This window comes from Podarcis bocagei, assembly GCF_964188305.1.
Source record: "Podarcis bocagei genome assembly, chromosome: 1".
NCBI classification, from domain to species: Eukaryota; Metazoa; Chordata; class Lepidosauria; order Squamata; family Lacertidae; genus Podarcis; species Podarcis bocagei.
In genome coordinates, this window is record NC_138125.1 from 80,199,285 (window position 1) to 80,217,651 (window position 18,367).

The following is an 18,367-nucleotide window of genomic DNA, read 5'->3' on the forward strand; positions in this document are numbered from 1 at the left end:
GGGGGTCTCTATGAGCACTTTGGGTTCTCCCTGCCTGTTGATACCAAGCACTGTATTCCTTGTGGCACTTGCTAAAAACATTGTTGTGTAGACAAACTTAACCTAGCTGCTTAGAAAGCTGCAGTGGATTTTAAAAATTTTTAACTCGGAGGTGTTTTTTACAAACACGTGGTGTATAAATGTTATGAAACAAATAAAATGATTTTTTTTAATTGCATATAATCGACTTAAAGTGAATGATGAATCATGCTGAAGAATCCCTGCAAATTGTTCTGTAACTTATGGTAGAAGTTTATTAAATTGCATACTTGTACTTCTGTTCACATATATCTTTAAATAAATTGGCATTCTACCATGGAATTTGCGTTGCATTTTCAACCTATGGTGGTCAAACAGTCAGTTTAGAATGAAGCGTTTCTAAGGTGCCACATGGACCAAATGTGTCTCTGAAAATCTCTGCAAATGTTGCTGGCAGTTTTTCTTGCATGGCTCTTGTCATTTGTCCAGGATATTCTGCAACAAAACAGGTAATGGGATAAAGTTACAGAAGTGGCCATTTTGTTAAAAGAAGACAACTTAATTTAAAACGTGTCAGAATAAATAATATTTTATGCAAGGACACTCTGGGTCCCTTCACACCATGCATTTAAAGCACCGTGGTACCTCTTTAAACCAGTCATGGGTGCTGAGGGGTTGTTAGGCAACCCCTATCCCTCTCCAAGAGCTTGCAGTTTCCCAATCAATCCGTTTTACTAGGGAATTGTACTTCTGTGAGTAGAACAGGGGTCTGCCTTTGAGTGTAGAGCAAGCAGAGGGGTAATCTCCAACCATAGCACTAGAGTCCTTAGAGGGATTTTCTCTCCATATTAGTACTGTCAAGATTTCTCTTTCATTATTGCAAATTGCAAATAAATATTGGGTGAGATTTGCAGGGGGGGTTTTTTAAGCTGTGCTAATAATAAGTCAAACATGCTATATTTGATCACTCTCTAGGAGGAGGAACCAACATGGTGCCCTCCAGCTGTGTTGGACTACAGCTCCCATAATCTCTGGTAAGTGGCCTTGCTGCCTGGTGCTGGTGGGAGTTGGCATCCAGACCTCTCTGGTGGGCACTGTATTGGTTACCCTGCTCTAGGGAATTGCAGTCTGAATTTCCCTAATTGGCATAGGAAATTTTGGGGAAACACTCCAGCACTTTTGGGGAGAAAGTGCTGAAGATAATAATGCACCTTTTAAAGCTATATGGTACACTCCAACAGGACTCATCAAGACCGCCTAGACAAAAGTATAAATCCCCAAGAACAAATCACAGTAAACAGCAGCCCACACATACATGCATACCTGACTTTCCACATGGACAGTGCTGGATCCAAAGGTGGCGTTGCCATAGCTGGTGACATAATACTGTGCAGGGGCCTGGGCAATGCTCCGTTCACTTGGGACTAAAACAATAACATGGTTAGTTATCCAGCTAGTAAATGCAACTACTGACTGGGTGCCTATTTCCCCCCCTCATGCTCTTAGTTTTGCATTACTATTTCATATTTCCAGTGGGGTTTTTTTGTGGTACTCACTGATAATCACACACCAGTACTTCTTTCTTTTTTATGCTGCCCATGGCAGCCAATTTTTGCTGACACCCCACAGTATTTTTATCGATAGAAGAGTGCCAGAACCTTTTCCTTTCTTTCATTCTTTTTAACTAAAAAAGCACTGTGTTTTATGATGCTTTGAGAAAGTAGAGGAGGCAGCCAAAGCACAAACTCTGGGCAGTATGCTAAAATGATAGCCGTAATGGAAATTATGAAGGCCTGAGGGGAGGGGAGCAAGGACACACTAGGCCAGCGGTGCCAACTTGAATAAAATATTGGGGAGGGGGACCAGGTAAACCCCTACCCAAATAATCGATCACATGACACTGTGTGCACGCACACACACACACACCATGCCCATCAACTTGGGAGAGGGGCAGTCCCCTCAAATATTTTATGGGGGGGGGTCCCGAAGGGACCGCAGTGCCTAGCAGTTGGCTCCTATGCACTGGGCTATGGACATGAGTCAAGAGATGGAAAGCTCCCACCAATCACCTCCTTGCTGTACTTTGGCAAGATCTTCTGATTCAAAACACCCCTACTAGCATGATACTATAATATCAGCAATTACAGTAGCTCCTGTTTTGGCCACAATCCAGTGAAGACGTAAATGTGGTTAAACCCACTGAAATCAATCACTTAACTATTAGTTGTTGTCTATATCGCCCTCCAACACATTCACAAAACGAAACAGAAGAAGCAACAGGTGCACTTTAGAGGGCAATACAATCATACCTTGGTTCTTGAACAGAATCCGTTCCGGAAGTCCGTTTGACTTTTAAAACCCAAGGTGTGGCTTCCAATTGGCTGCAGCAGTTTCCTGCACTCAATCAGAAACTACAGAAGCAGCATCGGATGTTCAGCTTCCAAAAAAAGTTTGCAAACCGGAACACTTACTTCCAGGTTTGCGGCATTCAGGAGCCAAAACGTTTGAGTCGCAAGGTGTTCGACAACCGAGGTACGACTGTACTTGACAGTCTCTCCTCAGCTCCTGCCCCACACCAGCCAAGTTTAAATGTGTCTACAGCTGAATGAAATCTCCGGTCTCACCTTTTGGTAACAGCAGCTCAGTTTCAAATCGAAAGGCACAAGTTCCACATGTTTTGATTTCTTCTTTGGTCCTTTGGAGAAGGGAAGGAGTACCAAGGCAACAGTAAACAGATTTTGCAATCAAAATATTTATTTTTGGTAACTTCAGCTTGAAGGATGGCGACACAAAGGCTGTGTACACACTACAGCACATTTGAAGTGCACCCCCCCCCCCGAAAATAATTCTGGTTTGTTAAGGGCTGCTGGGAATTGCCAGTGCCCAGAATTCCTTTGGTGAAAGAATGGGCTTTAGGGGTATAGTTTGTACACAGCCTAAGGCAGGGACGTGGTATCTATGACCCTCCAGATCAGATAAATGCTGGACTAGGGGTTGTATTCCCACATTGGCCATACTCAAGAGTACACCCCCTGAAATTTATGCACATAACTTAGGTACATTAATTCAAATGTGCCGATTCTGAGTAAAACAATCCTAGAATGCTGGACATACAAAAGCCTATTCAAATCTCACCAAACCACTGCTAAGCTCTTGGGGGGGGGGGAGTACACAATGATTGGTCTGACTGGCGAAATCTGCCCATTTGTGTTGAACTAAAGTAGAAATGTTCCAAAAGGCTTGCAAATACCATCTTGGTAGTCAAGGTAACCCCAGACTAATTGGTGGTTGTTGCAAAAATGAGCTCATATATATTTGTACTCCCTTCCTTTGATGTACAGTCGTACCTCGGAAGTCGAACGGAATCCATTCTGTTCAACTTCCGAAATGTTCCGACGTCCAAAGCACGGCTTCTGATTGGCTGCAGGAAGCTCCTGCAGCCAATCGGAAGCCATGGAAGCACCGTCGGATGTTCGGCTTCCAAAAGAACGTTCAGAAACCCGGAACACTCACTTCTGGTTTTTGACCGGGAGCCAAAATGTACGAGTTCCAGGGCGTTTGAGAACCAAGGTACGACTGTGTGCTAATTGGTTTGCTTTGCTGTTCTGCTTATCTGTGGATCTTGGGATGCTGGGCTCTAGGCCCAGAGGCAGGAGAAGCTTTGGAGAGCTGCCTCACCTTCCAGGTGTGATGGGGTGTTCTGGGCAAACTGACCTATGCTGCTTTGTGCATGAAGGCTGCATGAACGTTTGTTTGGGTGTGGACACCCAGAGCAGAAAGAAGGAGGAACATCAATGCTGCACTTCCCCCATCTCTGTTGGACATCAGAATAGGGGAACATCAGAATAGGGGAAGGAGAGAATGGCCTATGTGAGAATGTTTGTGGCTGGCTCAAAGGAGGCTGGCTGCTATTTCTGGAACTTGACAGCTTTGAGAAACTTGCTGCTGGTTACACTATTCATAAAAACCTGACAGCACCTGAGAGTTTTAGCCTATCTGGTTTAAATATTTTCAAACATAAATGTTTATATTTTACATATGCCTTAGATCATGGGTAGGCAAACTAAGGCCCAGGGGCTGGATCTGGCCCAATTGCCTTCTAAATCTGGCTCATGGATGGTCCAGGAATCAGCGTGTTTTTACATGAGTAGAATGTGTGCTTTTATTGAAAATGCATCTCTGGGTTATTTGTGGGGCATAGGAATTCGTTCATTATTTTTTTTCAAAATATAGTCCATCCCCCCACAAGGTTGGAGGGACAGTGGACCAGCCCCCTGCTGAAAAAGTTTGCTGACCCCTGCCTTAGATATTTTAAGCATCATCTATTGATGACTTTTTTTTAATAGTCAATATTGCCTATTTTATCAGGAATTTAAAATATTATAGCAATATTTTTATGTTTATTTAGCTTGGCATGTTTTGAAATGAATTGGTATTAAGACTGTTGTAATTATGTGTTCTTCCTTCCCCTCCCCCTTTGCTCTTGTGTGGTATGAATGGATTTAGACATACTTATGTGGAAAAGAGGCATGCGAACTGAAAGAACAACAGTAAAAAAGAACTTGCCTGGCCTATCTCACAGGGTTGTTGTGAACATAAAGAAGTATTTGAAATGAGAGAACTTAACTTGTTATGTGTTGCCTATGGTCTCTTTGTGGGAGAAAGAAAAGCTTGATAGATAACTTGTCTGATTTATATATTGTGCAAATTAGCCCCCTGAGGTCTAGCTAGAAGAATGTGAAGCCTAAAGGAAAAGAAAAAATCAAAACACAACACATCACACATCAAATAAGAGGTGGTAAGAAAGATGGACAGTTAATTTGTTTCTTGGTATCACTAGTGGAATATGGTGGAGCATTGGAGCACAAAATGGCCCATTGGAAATATATGAAAGTTTTTAAATTGACTTTGATGGGTACAGAGCCATCCCCCTAGTTGCTTTGAATTCAGAGCGCTTTGCCTCTGGGCCAACATCAGGGCTTTGTTTGAAATACACTATGTGTTCTCAGGGTATGGCCAAAGCTACTGTAGTTGTAACTTAAACATTATGCAAATAACAAAAGGTACCTGTGTTGGCCTATAAGAAAAAAGTCAAAATCCATATTAAGGCATTACCTTTATTAGGCTAACCAAAATGTTGCTAAACAGTGTGCAAGATTTCAAATTCTCCAGAAGCCTTCATCACTGAAGATGGAATTTGCTGTTTTTACTGCTGAAAAGTTAGGAAACTTCATGCTCTCAGGGCAGGGGAGCAGAGGGGTGAGATACTTACACTGTGCTTTTGTCATCCACATCTGGCCAGACAAATTCTGCAGGGCAGCCAGCTGTCCGACAAGGTGTCTTCACACAAAGATGGAGACCAGGCCACTCCTCCAAGAGTTTATTGCTGATGGAGATTATTGTCATCACAAAGTCCCACACTAACTGGAATCCTTTGAAAGACAACAGAGAAACGGAACTAAGTGGGATTTTCTGTCTAGATAGTTGGCTAAAGGGAAATGTCGACAGATGCATCTTTTTAGCCAACAGAAGTTGTTGGCAAAACAATTTATCAGCAATAAATAAATAAATTACCGAAAACAACAAAGCCTCCTGTAGTACCCTAAAGGCAGCAAATCTAGCTTTCATAGACTACAGTCCACTTCATCAGATGCACTAAATGTTACCCCAACTTGCAGGCGTATTTGTACATCATTGGGGAGGAAACTGTAAACAGTGAGATCAGAAGGGAAGAAATGCAGAAAACTGCAGACATAATTCCTTATTAACAGTGACTGTTCACCAAAAATGTGGTTAACACAAGCATCCTGGCATCAGCAAGGGCAGAGCCACAGCACACATATAAAGTGCATTCAACCCACATTTAAACCACGTGGTTTCCCCAAAGAATCCTGGGGACTCTAGTTTCTCCCCACAGATCTACAATTCCCAGTATCCTTTGCAAACTACCATTCCCAGGATTCTCTGGAGAAAGTTATGTGCTTTAAAAGGTGTGTTGGGTGTACTTTAAATGTATGGTGTGGGTCTTCCCTCAGCTAATCAACACATCATCAAATAACCCATTATCCTTATTTAATCCACAAGTGAATAGAACTGAAACCAAACAAGTCCCAAAGTTTTGCACTCGTTTTGCACTAAAAATACCCCACGTTTTGTACCACTCTCCAAACTGAAGAATTGATACAGCATACCATGGTTCCCAGTTAACATCCAACATTGTCTGATTCACTCCACACTGGTGCAAAATGCAGGGTTTGTGGTGCAAAAGCTTGGCACTGGTTTGGAGGGGACCCCAAATTTCAGGGCACGTGGTTCATGAAAGCTTTCCACTGAATTACATTTAAAAGTTCATTATTATCACTTGTGGGGTTGAATTGGCACAATTTTTAATCACACTACATGTCGGCTCACCAATGTTAGGATGTTTATGTTATCAACTGCTGCCACTGTTAGTAAGGTTTTTATCTTCATCTGTGCTTTTCCACATTTCCCTTCCCCCCTGACCTCATTGTTTACAAATCACTCCCCCAATCATGTATAAATCTACCTACAACTCAGGATAACACTACATGCCTCTGAAACTGCCAAATTTAACCTACGCAAAAGTTTTCTGCTGTTTGTGCCTGAGTTTGGTGCTGCCACCATCGGGTCTGTGTTGGCACATCAAATCAAGCTTCAGATTAACGCCCTAAACCAAGCATGATCCTATCTGCTCCAATTTCTCATAAAAGCTTTGTGCTTGATATATGATAATGCTGGCTTTTCAGGTGAAAGTCAAAGGAAGGAGATCATTTCTAACATCCAACAAAGTGAGTCAAAGTTTGTCCTTCTGTGGTACCTGCCCTCTCAGCTGGTTTTCTGCACCTGAGTTCAATGTAGCTATATCCTTTCTGGTTGTTCGCTTTGATCAGTAAAGGTTTGCCACTGCAGATGAGCAGGCATATCGCTTTTGCAACCCAGTGGGTTGAGAAGAAAGAGCAAGCTTTAACCATGAGCCTGGAAAGAGAGAAACAACAGCCAATGCCTTCAGATCCCATCATGCATGTGCACAACGTATTTCCTTGGGTGTGCAGCCAGGGAATATATGAATAGCTAGATAGATAGATAGATAGATAGATAGATAGATAGATAGATAGACTCATTCTTGGTTGTAAATGATATTGGTTTAATTTATCAAACAAAAGAAACTAAAACTTAACTAAATGTAACTTTTTAAATTAAACTTTACTTAAAAAATACAAACTGATCAAAAGACACACAAAATACCAAAATTTTGCTGTAGTGCAATTTTTGCTTGATAATTTCTGTGGGAAATGTATGTTTGTGGCTGCCCCAGGTTATGCAAATCAGCAAATTTTCATGACTGCGGCCCAAATTCAAAGGAGATTGCAAACAGCAGAAATTGGTCACAAGCTGGGCCATCACGTCATATGACCTCTATGCAATCAGCAGTCTGTTTAACCAGAGCTTTTTGGGGGGGGGGGGAGACTTCCGGGTTAGCGCCTCTGGCAATGGCGAATTTCCTCTGACCGGGAGGAATCCGCTTCGTGGAAATTAGGGTCTGGACCGCCACGGCAAGGCGGAGACCCACCAGAAACCACAGGCGGGAGAAGCCTGTGGACGTGGGATTCAGCTGGCACCTTTTGCACCTCCCCTACTTGTGGGGAAACCCGGTTTCGGGGATCCGGAGCAACGTGGGGTAAGCGGCGCGGTGCTTCGAATCGACTGCTCTTTTCACGGAGTGAGGCCACATTGCTGTTGCCGGAGAGCGCTGACTTTTTCCTGTGTACAATTGGACTTTAAACAACTACCCGTGAGTAGAACGGAAAATTGGACTATGAAACATCTTAATTTGGCACCAAAGCGGGAAGGTCTAAACAGGAAGTCTGCCTTCCGCTTTTGTAAATAGATTGAAGCAAAGACATTGCAAGCTAAAGTCTGGAAAGTCGTTTGTAAAGGACTAAATTTCCATCAGCTAAAACTACCAAACCCCCCCCCCCTTGGAAGCAGGAGAAGAGGGGGGAAATCTTAAGATTGTTTAAACCTGCAGGAGAGAGAGTAAAGAAAGATAAATTTCCACCGTCTTGAACCTGGGAACGGGGTGTCAGAGACAGACGCTTTGGGGAAGTTCATTGACTGTGAATAAAACGTTTCTTGACAGATAGTTAAAAAAGAGAAACATATTGATTCCAATGTTTCCTTTTGCATTTAAAAGGAACAAAATATCTGAAAAACGAAAGTAATTTTGTTGCTGGATCAGCTTTCAAAAAGACAGATACAAACAGAAATTGTTTCCTCTAGAGGGAGCTTGTGAAACTGTTGCTGGAGTCGATCTGGGGAATTCTACAGCTGTAGAGATTAAAGATCGTGAGAATCAGACATTGACCTTGAACAATAATGTGCCCAGAAGAAGCCTTAGTGCTTGCTTTTTGCAAGACAAGCGCTTTATTGGAACAGCTACATGAAAAGATGGATTTGATGACTGTTGCAGTTAACAATTTTGGACAAACAGTGAATACCTATATAGAAACCACTCAGGAACCAACCCAGGAATTTGCTTTGACAGGGCAAGTTGTGCAGAAGACAAAGGAGGAGGTTGTTGCTGAACCTTAAGTAATAGAAATGGAGAGAGCCACGGCCTTGCAGGAACATAAGTTGTTGTTTTTGACGCCTGAACCTGGAGAAAATCAGATTTGGAGAGATGGCGTACTGTTTGGTTTGGAGATGGGAAGTTGGATAGATCCCCCTATGCAGGGATGTTCTGACTTTTGGGATCTGGTTTTGGGCCAGGGGGAGTTTGGAGTTGTGGGGGCCCTTAACCTTGGAGGGACCTTGAAAAATGCCTTCAAATATCTTTTGGATTTCAGTGCTGACTATGGAGAATGGGCTGACCTGTCGAGAAGGGATAAATATATTGTCAAGTTGGAGTCTCCCCGAGATCTACCCCTCAGTGAGAAAGGAAGGAAATTAAGAATAAGATCAGCAGAAGACAAAGTAAAGTGCAGGTATAAACATGAAGAAGACCTGCAGAAGGGACATGGAAAAGACTTAAGAGCCTCGGATAGAAGGTCACCAGGTTGATGGACTAGATGGAAGGGATAGAAAGGACTGACAAAACCCGAGACCAGGAAGAAGAGACGATGGATGAAGATTGGAAGAAAGTTTAAAAATTCATTTAGAGAATTATTGTAAAATTAATGAGTTAGAAAAAATGTTGGAATGAAACTATTTGGCTTTAGTAGAAATGCTATAAGGAATTATGTATAAATAAGTTTTAAGTTTTAAGCTTTAGGGCTTTTTTTGGTAAGATAAAGTTAAAATAAATTAAGGTAATTTAATGACAGAATATAGTGAAACATGGAAAGGATTTGCTGAGATAATTAATAACTAGAATACAAAAAAGGGAGGTGTGAGGAGGTCGAGGAAACAAGCTAACGAAAGATAAAGATTTGGGAATATTGGATTTGTTTTTAAATTTTTTGTTTGCTTTTGTTTTTGGTTTTGATGGACTGTGTGTTTTGTTTTTTCTTTTTTTCTTTTTCTTTTTATTGATTTGTATTGTTTAATTCCTGTTTTTGTCTATCTTTTTTCCTTTTTTCCCCCTCTGTAATTTTAAATTCTCAACAAATATCATTTAAAAAAAAAAAAACAACAGAGCTTTTTTTTCAGCTGGAACTCACCAGAACTCAGTTCCAGCCCCTCTCAGGTGAGCACAATTGCCATTCTAAGAGGGAGGTGTTCTTGGTAATTTCTGGCACCTTTTTTCCTACCTTTTGAAGAAGCCCTCTGGGATCTCTGGGGAAAAGTAGACACGGATATGAAGGTCTTCTTTGTGGTCTCCTCCCCACATTTTGGAAACCTCCTCACTCTGGTTGAGATAAGTGGGAAATAAGTAGTGAGTTTCCTCATGGCCTTGTGCGGCTTCCCATGGCAATCCAGGCACAAACACTCGGGCTCTTGGATTGAGCCCCTCTGTATTTCTGACCTCCAGACAGATCTCAAAGTGCTCCAGCAGGCTAAAGAGCTTCCCCTTCTGAGATCTGCTGCCCACCATTTCCTCAAAGACGTCTCTCATGCCGTCCAGGTAGAGCTGGTGTTTGAGCAAAGCTCGCATGGCCTTCTGGCACAACATGGCCTTTGACTTGAATGCCCACACCCAGTTGGCCCGGTCTCGAATGGTGGCATGTTCTGCTATCAAGATGTCCACAGCAATGCTCTCCAGCTGCTGTGTCAGGCCATACCGGACAAGAGTCTGGAAGAACAGAAGCATTTTAAAAAAAAGGCATAGAAAAATTAAGTCTTAAATACACGACAGGTAAGGCTCACACTTTCCCTAGATCAGGGGTAGCAAATACATTCTTCAGATGTTTTGGACCACAACTCCCATCAGCCCAAGCCAGCATGATAAGTAGACAGCGATGATGGGAGTTGTAGTTAAAAATATTTGAAAGCACCAAGTTGGGGAAGCCTGCCTAACCCTTTTAGCATATGCTGCAGCTATTAGGAGTCATTGAAATAAAATGGCTTCCAGCAAAGATGTGGTTGGCAGGCGGGAATTCAGAACTGGTCTCTCTCAGTAGCTGATACGCACAGGTGAATCAACACACATGCCTGGCTAGTCCATCCCGCTGTATTATCTGCAATCCTATTGTGAGATGCAATGCCGACGCTGATGCAGTGTTTCAAAGATGGCAAGGGGGGGCATGGGGGGCACAGACTGTCCCTATAGTCCATCCTTTGCTATCTTTCCAAAATAAACCCTTTTGGAGCAAGTGGTCTCATTTAGACAGTAATTACCTGAAATCCCCATTTTGTGCTAGAACACAACTCAGAAGGTCATAAAAGTCTTGCATTCGCCTCTACAGCTTGCAGTGTGAACATGCTGATCTGAAGGACGTGCCTGCCTTTGGAATGCAAGGGATCAGGCGTGGTGAAGATGCATTACTGATTTCCTCGATCAGGTTCAAACTAGACGTGGTTGGTGGGGACAACAAGATGGTGGGCATAACTCCCTCCTGTAATGAGGCATTAACCACTCCCTGGACCCATCTAGCCAATTCCTACCTACTAGATTTTATAGTAGTGTATAAATAAAAGGCACAGAACATCCGTCTGTAAAGCAGTTGGCAACCTCAGGCTGAGCCTTGGCACTCTAAAGGATGTTGTCTGTTGATCTCCTAGAAAACTTTCTGCTGTGACATGGTAAATAAATAAATGCTACACGCTTGTGTGGCACCTCCATTTTCATTCCCCTTCTAGCTAACTTCAGAGAATCAATGTTTCTACAGCATAAAGAGATCTGGTGTGGAAGCAGCCAAGGACACCTGGCACTCACTTTGAAGATGGTTATGAGAATGTCCGGGCATAGAAACACCGTGCTCTCCAGCTGCTTGACCTCTTCGTACCACACGATTAGCCCAATGCGGTGAAGGTATCTCAGGATATCCCGCAGAAGTTCTACATCAAGGTGGGTCAGGTGATACTGACAGGAAAGCTCTCTGTGTAACAAACTCAGATCCATCATACCTAAAGGACCATTAGAAGAAGACTTGTTTCTAGTGACTGCAAGGGATCCACAGAACGAAATACTTTGAGTAAGCAGGTTTGGGATCAGCCTGTCCGTAGAATGGGATGGATGGATTTGTCAAATTTGGATTATCTCCGTTTCTCATATTTCCACCCCTAAACCCATTTATCCACGTTTCCACATGACTTGGCTATTTATTTATAAATTTTGAAGAACTGTCTTTCAGTTTGTGTATTGTTTCACAAAGTGTGAATTACCGTATTTTTCGCTCTATAAGACGCACCAGACCACAAGATGCACCTACTTTTTGGAGGAGGAAAACAAGAAAACAAATATTCTGAATCTCAGAAGCCAGAACAGCAAGAGGGATCGCTGCGCAGTGAAAGCAGCAATCCCTCTTGCTGTTCTGGCTTCTGGGATAGCTGCGCAGCCTGCATTCGCTCCATAAGACGAACACACATTTCCCTTTCCCCTTACTTTTTAGGAGGGAAAAAGTGAGTCTTATAGAGCAAAAAATATGGTAGGTAAGGTTCACCTCTAGATGTGATCTGAAAGTATTCCCCATCCCTGTCTATAAGTGATTGAAATGCTGTAGTTCTGCTGTTGGAGCAGAACTAGAGGAGGACAGTAAATACTAAAGAGGTCAGTGCTAATGAAGAATCACATCCTTACTTAAGCTGGCTCCTCCAGGTGGTTAACAACTATTTTGGAATTCATTGTAGATCTGGGAATGTGAAAATGTTCCCATAGTTTTAAATTTGAATGTTTGGGGAGTTTTCTCTGTGGTCTTGCTGCAGAAGAGGATCAGGCCATCAACCAGTGATCATTTTGTTTTGTTTTATATGCTTTATGCTTGGTTCAAATGTTATTATGCTTTAATTGGATTTTTATGCTTTTACTGGATTTTTATTATGTTTAAAACAGGGGCCTGCCCAACTTTTCAGGCTGGGTGGACTATAAAAATAAGCAAATTGACCACAGAAGAGAAGCCAGTATCAGCCTCCTGCTATTGTCCTGAGGGACAGCTGTCTGAGAGACTGCCTCAGAGACTTTGGTTCTCCCCCAAGCAATCTAGAGGCCATCACCCTTATTGCAAGTGTTTATGAGGAGGCTGTGATGGTGGCTGTGTATTTCAGCAAAATACACTCTGTACATAGAAAACTGCCATCTACTGAGTCTGACTATTGGTGCATCTTGCTCAGTTTTCATCTATGCTGACGATCTCCAGGGTTTCAAGGCAAGGGAGTCTTTCCCAAGAGATGCTGGGGAATGAACTGGGAACCTTCCACATGCAACGAAAGCAGATATACTACCCCAAGCAACATCTCTTCCCAAATGTTCAGAAGGACCCTGTTCTGCATCATGACTTCACCTATTCAAGGGCTAGGATCTTGCATTTAAGAGGGGGAAGAGAGGGGAGGCGCAAAATGCCCATTCATAACAGTTACTTGCCATGCTCTGCCAACTCTTCATTTTTTTGCACAATATTCACAATTGCAGCTTCTACTTGCTTGTAGATAGGGGGCAGCACTTGGATGACATTCGGGAAGACAGCTTCATTCTTGACGTGCTTCAGAATTGTGCCTTCGAGTGTTTTGATGTCCTCATAATCCATGCAATTGACGGGAACAAGGTCCAAAACCTGGGGCAAAAAAATATACAGCTGCCACAAACAAACAAACCAAAACTCCAAACAGTTTACAAGCAAGCAATAGATGCAAACGACCGAAGACTCAGATTGGCATCTTGTTATTCTGGTGGGCAGTCCATGGTTTATGCATGCTGGTGGCCAGGGGTTTTGCTCGCGTCATAGAACTTGAGATTCCTACAATCAAACTAAATCTCTAGATGGACATGAGATTCAGAACAGATGAAAGGAAGTATCTTATTCATAAGTGAAAGAAGTCATCTGTCAGTGGTGGTTGGCTGCATCCTCCCAGATCTGAAGATTTATGCCTCAAAGAATCAACTGCTGGGGAACAATAACTTCAGGTTCCACTTGTGGGTGCCCACAGGCACAAGGCTAGCCACTACTGGAAGCAGGTCGCTGGGCACGGCCAGAGGAAAAACGGGGTGGATCAACTCATATAAATTTTACCTTTGTACAGCAGGATATCTTGTAATTCACTCACACACTGCTCTCGGCCCTGCATTCAGGCAAGTGAGAGACATTATCAAAGTTCAAGGACACATTCCAGCTGGGCCGAAGCACTCGTGGAAGGTGTAAAAGTAAGGCCAGTGAGTGGTGTGGGCTGGCAAAAGGGGCGTGTGCTTAGGGCGGGTCTCAATGGCCTGCAGCATTAGTCTCAAGGGCCACTGAGGGTGACCTTGTGGGACATATTTGGCCCCCAGATCAGAGGTTCCCACCCCTGGAATGAATGGACTTTTGGTCTGCTCTAGGCAACTTCTTTTGTTCTTAAGGTTCAATGTCCCAGCCTCCAAAATGTCTATATACCCCCCCCCCCACCAATAAAGATGCTGCTTGTTCACATCCTACTTTTGACTAAGGAGTTGACAAATTGGGGGCCAGATGGCACCACGCACAAGAGAGCCATGTTACTGCCTGTGCGTTCTGACTGGTGTATGGAAAAGCACATGAATCTGACCTTTGAATAGTTTGTAAGTAAACTATTTTTAACTTCCCAAACATGTTTTTCCCCCTATGATGGGGAAATGGGAAGTTTTGGAACTCACAAGGACATATTTTAAAGGTCCAACAGTCTATTTTTACACATTTTACACATATTTTGTGATTTTAAATCTCTGCTCACCCAAGGGTACTTGTCCCAAACCTGAATCTTGGCATCCAGGGAATTCTCTTTTTATCTACTTAATTTTTCTTTCCCAACCAACACACTCTTGGGTGTTTACATCACATCATATTCTGTAATGCAGGGATTGGAAACTTGTGGCCTCCCAGATGTTGTTGGACTCCTAACTCAGGTCAAGCCACAGGCATTGTAACTGATGGTCAGGGAGTTCTGTCCAACATCTGACGGGCCACAGGTTTCTCACCCCTGATGTAGGGCATCCTAAATATTCAAAATACACCACATTTTCCTCACCGTAAGGGTGCATTGCTCCATTTCCTTCAGCCTATTCCACTGGTCCACAAAGAACTCTGATTCCTCATTGTCCTCCAGGTTGGCAATGAGATGGGCTAAGGTGCTCTTTCTCTCATCCAGCATGTCCTGGATCTTGCTCATTATATCCTCTTTCTTTTCTTTAACCTCCTGCTCACAACAAACATCTATGTGAGTTCCAACGGGAAGGACCACAGAATTGGGCACTCGCATAAAGAGGTTGTTAATCCAAAATCCAACAAGCTCCTTGAAGGAGTCATCGCTCCGCTGATACCTGAAAAAGGGAAGTTCCAGATCACTCACAAACTCAGCCCGCTGCCCTGACATTCTTTGGGTAAACAAATTTGTTTCTCTAATATTGGTAGCTCACAAAGAGAGTGAGGTCACATTCACAATATGCACTTAAAGCACACGATTTCCACCAGAGAGTCCTGGGAACTGTGGTTTGTTAGGCGTGCTGGGAATTGTAGTTCTCTGTGGGTAAAGTACAGCTCCCAGTATTCTTTCAGGGAATGATAAATGCTTTAAATACATGTTGTGGATGCGACCGGAGCGTAATACAGATATTAAGAAGTGGCCTCTGCTATGAGAAAAATATATTCTTCCTAGCTTGCAATTGTGGCACTTGTGAAAATATCCATAAGAAGAGAGTAATAATGATTTTCCATAAAAGTAATATTAATTGATTGGTGGTGGCCAAGCAAAAAAGATTTCACTCATTGAATAATGGAAAGCATGCTTTGTTGTTGTCTTTTTTAATTTAGATGGGGTGCAATGATGAGTAGTGCACCTCAGTGTCTAACTAAGGCCTCTGCAATAGGCTTTAGCATGCAGTGCAAGCCTATGCAAGTTTGCTTGAAAGTGTTCAGTGGAGCTTACTTCCAAGTGTGCATAAGATTTAAGACTTCATTAGCTCACTGCTCTCTGATGGGCATACAGTACTAGCAGGGATAAAACTCTTGCAATTATAGAGTTTCTGGCTGACAAAAAAAGCTAACTTCATACCCAGGAGTACAAATTTAGCCAAAGACAACACATTTAAATCCCATTCACTTATAAACAGGAATGTGAAGCACACATGTAAATCGACCCCGCTGGTGCCAACAGGACTTAAAAGCCACGCTCCCCTTTGCCCTCCCTTCACAAGGTAAGGAAGATGACACTTACTGCTGAAAGTTAATGACCAAGATGACCAGAGCCTGTGGGGTGATGAACATGTGGTGAGTCATATAGTATTCCAATTGGCCAGCAAAGTCCCAGAAGAGAAAAGTGAAGCTTTGGATCTGGAACTCGCTGATCTCAATCCCAACGGTCCGCTCTTCCTCCGACATTCGAACTATTTGCCCTTGCTTCAGGCTTTTGCAAATGGTGGACTTCCCTGCTAAGGACATCCCCAGGAACATGGTCTTGACTCGCCTGTCCTCTTCCGCTCGGCTGTTTTGCAGCTGGTCGAAGTAGCTGATGATCTGCCTGAGGCCTCCTGCACAGACCTCATAGGGAGGCTCCCGGAGAGGATTCCCGCTGACCTTGAACATCTTCAGAGGCAGCTCCTTGAACATCTTCATGGGAAGCTGGCGCAGCTTGTTGTTATACAGGTAGAGCTCTTGCAAACATTTCAGCTCCAAGACCGCCAAAGGGATAGCTAGGAACAAGTTGTTGGACAGGTTGAGGTACTGGAGGCTGCTGCAACAGACTGCCAGGTCCTTGGGAAGCCTATCTAAGCGGTTGTTGTTCAGTCGAAGATGTCTCAACTTTGGAAGGCAGGAAAAGACTCCCTCTGGGATAACACGGATTTGGTTCTGATTGAGTTCCAGCTTCTCCAGATGGACCAAGCTCCTGATTTCCTCTGGAAAATCTATGATATCATTTTTAGACAAAACCAGCTTTTTCAGGTTGCAAAGTTTTGCAATCCCAGGGAGCTGTTTCAGCTTGTTCCGGTCTAAATTCAAGCTTTCTATGCCATTATTTTGCAGGACCTCAGGTGGAACCACTCGGAGCCTAAGTCTGGAAAGTGTCACTTCATTGCGGTAGTCTTCTTGCCCTTGATCTGATGAACAGAGGGCACAAGATACTGGATTTATCATCAAGAAAAAGGACCATTGCTTCCAAGTGAGTAGCTTGCTAGACACTGCTGAAATTACCGTATTTTTTGCTCTATAAGACTCACTTTTTCTGTCCTAAAAAGGGGAAATGTGTGTGCATCTTATGGAGCGAATGCAGGCTGCACAGCTATCCCAGAAGCCAGAACAGCAAGAGGGATTGCTGCTTTCACTGCGGAGTGATCCCTCTTGCTGTTCTGGCTTCTGAGATTCAGAATATATTTTTTCTTGTTTTCCTCCTCCAAAAACTAGGTGCGTCTTGTGGTCTGGTGCGTCTTATAGAGCGAAAAATACGGTATTTCATGCCGCACACACACATGTTAACGCTCCAGCTCTTAACCATGTAATGCTAAACCCTTTTACTAGGGACAAAACCTAATTGTTTAGAGACGGAATTATTTCTGACAAACATACAGAGAATTTTACCGTACATCAATTCATCTGGAATTAACCTTTTTCTACTGTTTAGCTGCCTCGTTCTGAGTATAGGAGGGTAGTTAAATTATAACCAGGTTGCTGTAACTGTATGTGCACGTAAATGCAAGAGAAATTGGAGACAGGATGGGGTAGGACTTGTGGTATGCTTAAGGTCCTACATAGCCCACTCTTTTATTTTATGTTTGTATGTATGTATTTATTTTATTTATATCCTGCCTTTCCTCTGAGGAGCTCAAGGTGGCAGACATGGTTTTCTTCCTCCCTACTGTATCCTCACAACAACCCTGTGAGGTAGGTTAAGACAAAGAAGCTGACTGGTCCAAGACCACCCAGTGCATTTTTGTATTTTCAGTCAGAAGTCATTCTCACAGAGCTCAACAAATGAGGCAGGATTTAAAATATAAGTATGCCCCCTACCACCAGCTCTCATTTCAATACAGTTCCTCTAATACTCATTTCAATACAGTTCCTCTAACCAGGCCTACTTCTGAACACATTATTTGAAAAAAAAGATCCACTGCATTGAACACAAAGAGCATAATAAAAGGGACTCATAAGAGACAGGAACAGCCTGTGCTGTTGGGGGCTTCCTCTGGCCTTTTCACTGCTGCAGCTCCCGTAGCTGAGGAGTTAAGCAGCCGTAGTTGAAAAGGTCAGCTTTAAAACATCTTGCCTCTTCTGTCTGTCAATGTTGCAATGAGAAGGACTGAGAAAGTTCTGATTCTATGAACAGCCTGTGCCAAAACCTGAACATATGTCTCTTGGCACAGGATTACTATTTTAAAGATGGCAAGTTCTCTCTCTCATCCTAACAAATGGCAGGTAGGCCCAGCATCAGCACCCAGCACCTGACCAAGCCCTCCTCCAGCACTGCCCCTTCCATTGTTTTTCTACTCCACTCCAAGCAGCAGCAATCAGTAGGAATCAAAGGCAGGTACTCACTAGATCCATGCTGGGCCATGTTGTTGTCCTGCCGCTCCCTGATTCACAAGCCACGGCTATATCCTTCTGACGTAACCATCTGCTTTCATTTCCTCAATTCTCTCTTTCAAAAGCCTTTACCTCCTTCTTCTTCCCACAATTAATTGTGCAAGATGTGAAACTTTGTGTGGGGCAAAATTGAAGGCGCAACACAGTTAAAATCACCACAGCCGTTTCCCCAGTATATGATTGCCAGTGAAATGGGGTGTGTGTATATATAT

General features: G+C 43.1%; 1 protein-coding gene across 3 annotated transcripts; it reads right to left on the minus strand.

Moving 5' to 3' along the window:
* LOC308572352 (malignant fibrous histiocytoma-amplified sequence 1 homolog) lies at positions 1-18,346 on the minus strand. Of its 3 annotated transcripts, XM_081168303.1 has the most exons (11): positions 18,108-18,346; positions 15,796-16,675; positions 14,611-14,902; positions 12,998-13,187; positions 11,354-11,544; positions 9,789-10,270; positions 6,857-7,014; positions 5,291-5,450; positions 2,643-2,713; positions 1,342-1,442; positions 1-513 (listed from the first exon to the last, which is right to left on the minus strand). In XM_081168303.1, the coding sequence occupies exons 1-11, from the start codon at positions 18,124-18,126 to the stop codon at positions 496-498; spliced, it is 2,562 nt and encodes an 853-aa protein (XP_081024429.1). In that variant the 5' UTR covers positions 18,127-18,346; the 3' UTR covers positions 1-495. The 3 variants fall into 3 exon arrangements, 2 of the variants coding, with proteins under 2 accessions (XP_081024429.1, XP_081024428.1); XM_081168302.1 differs by lacking the exon at positions 18,108-18,346 and having other exon boundaries at positions 15,796-16,874; XR_014001742.1 differs by lacking the exons at positions 1-513; positions 1,342-1,442; positions 6,857-7,014; positions 18,108-18,346 and having other exon boundaries at positions 15,796-18,094.
* Between the last annotated feature and the right edge of the window lie 21 nt (positions 18,347-18,367).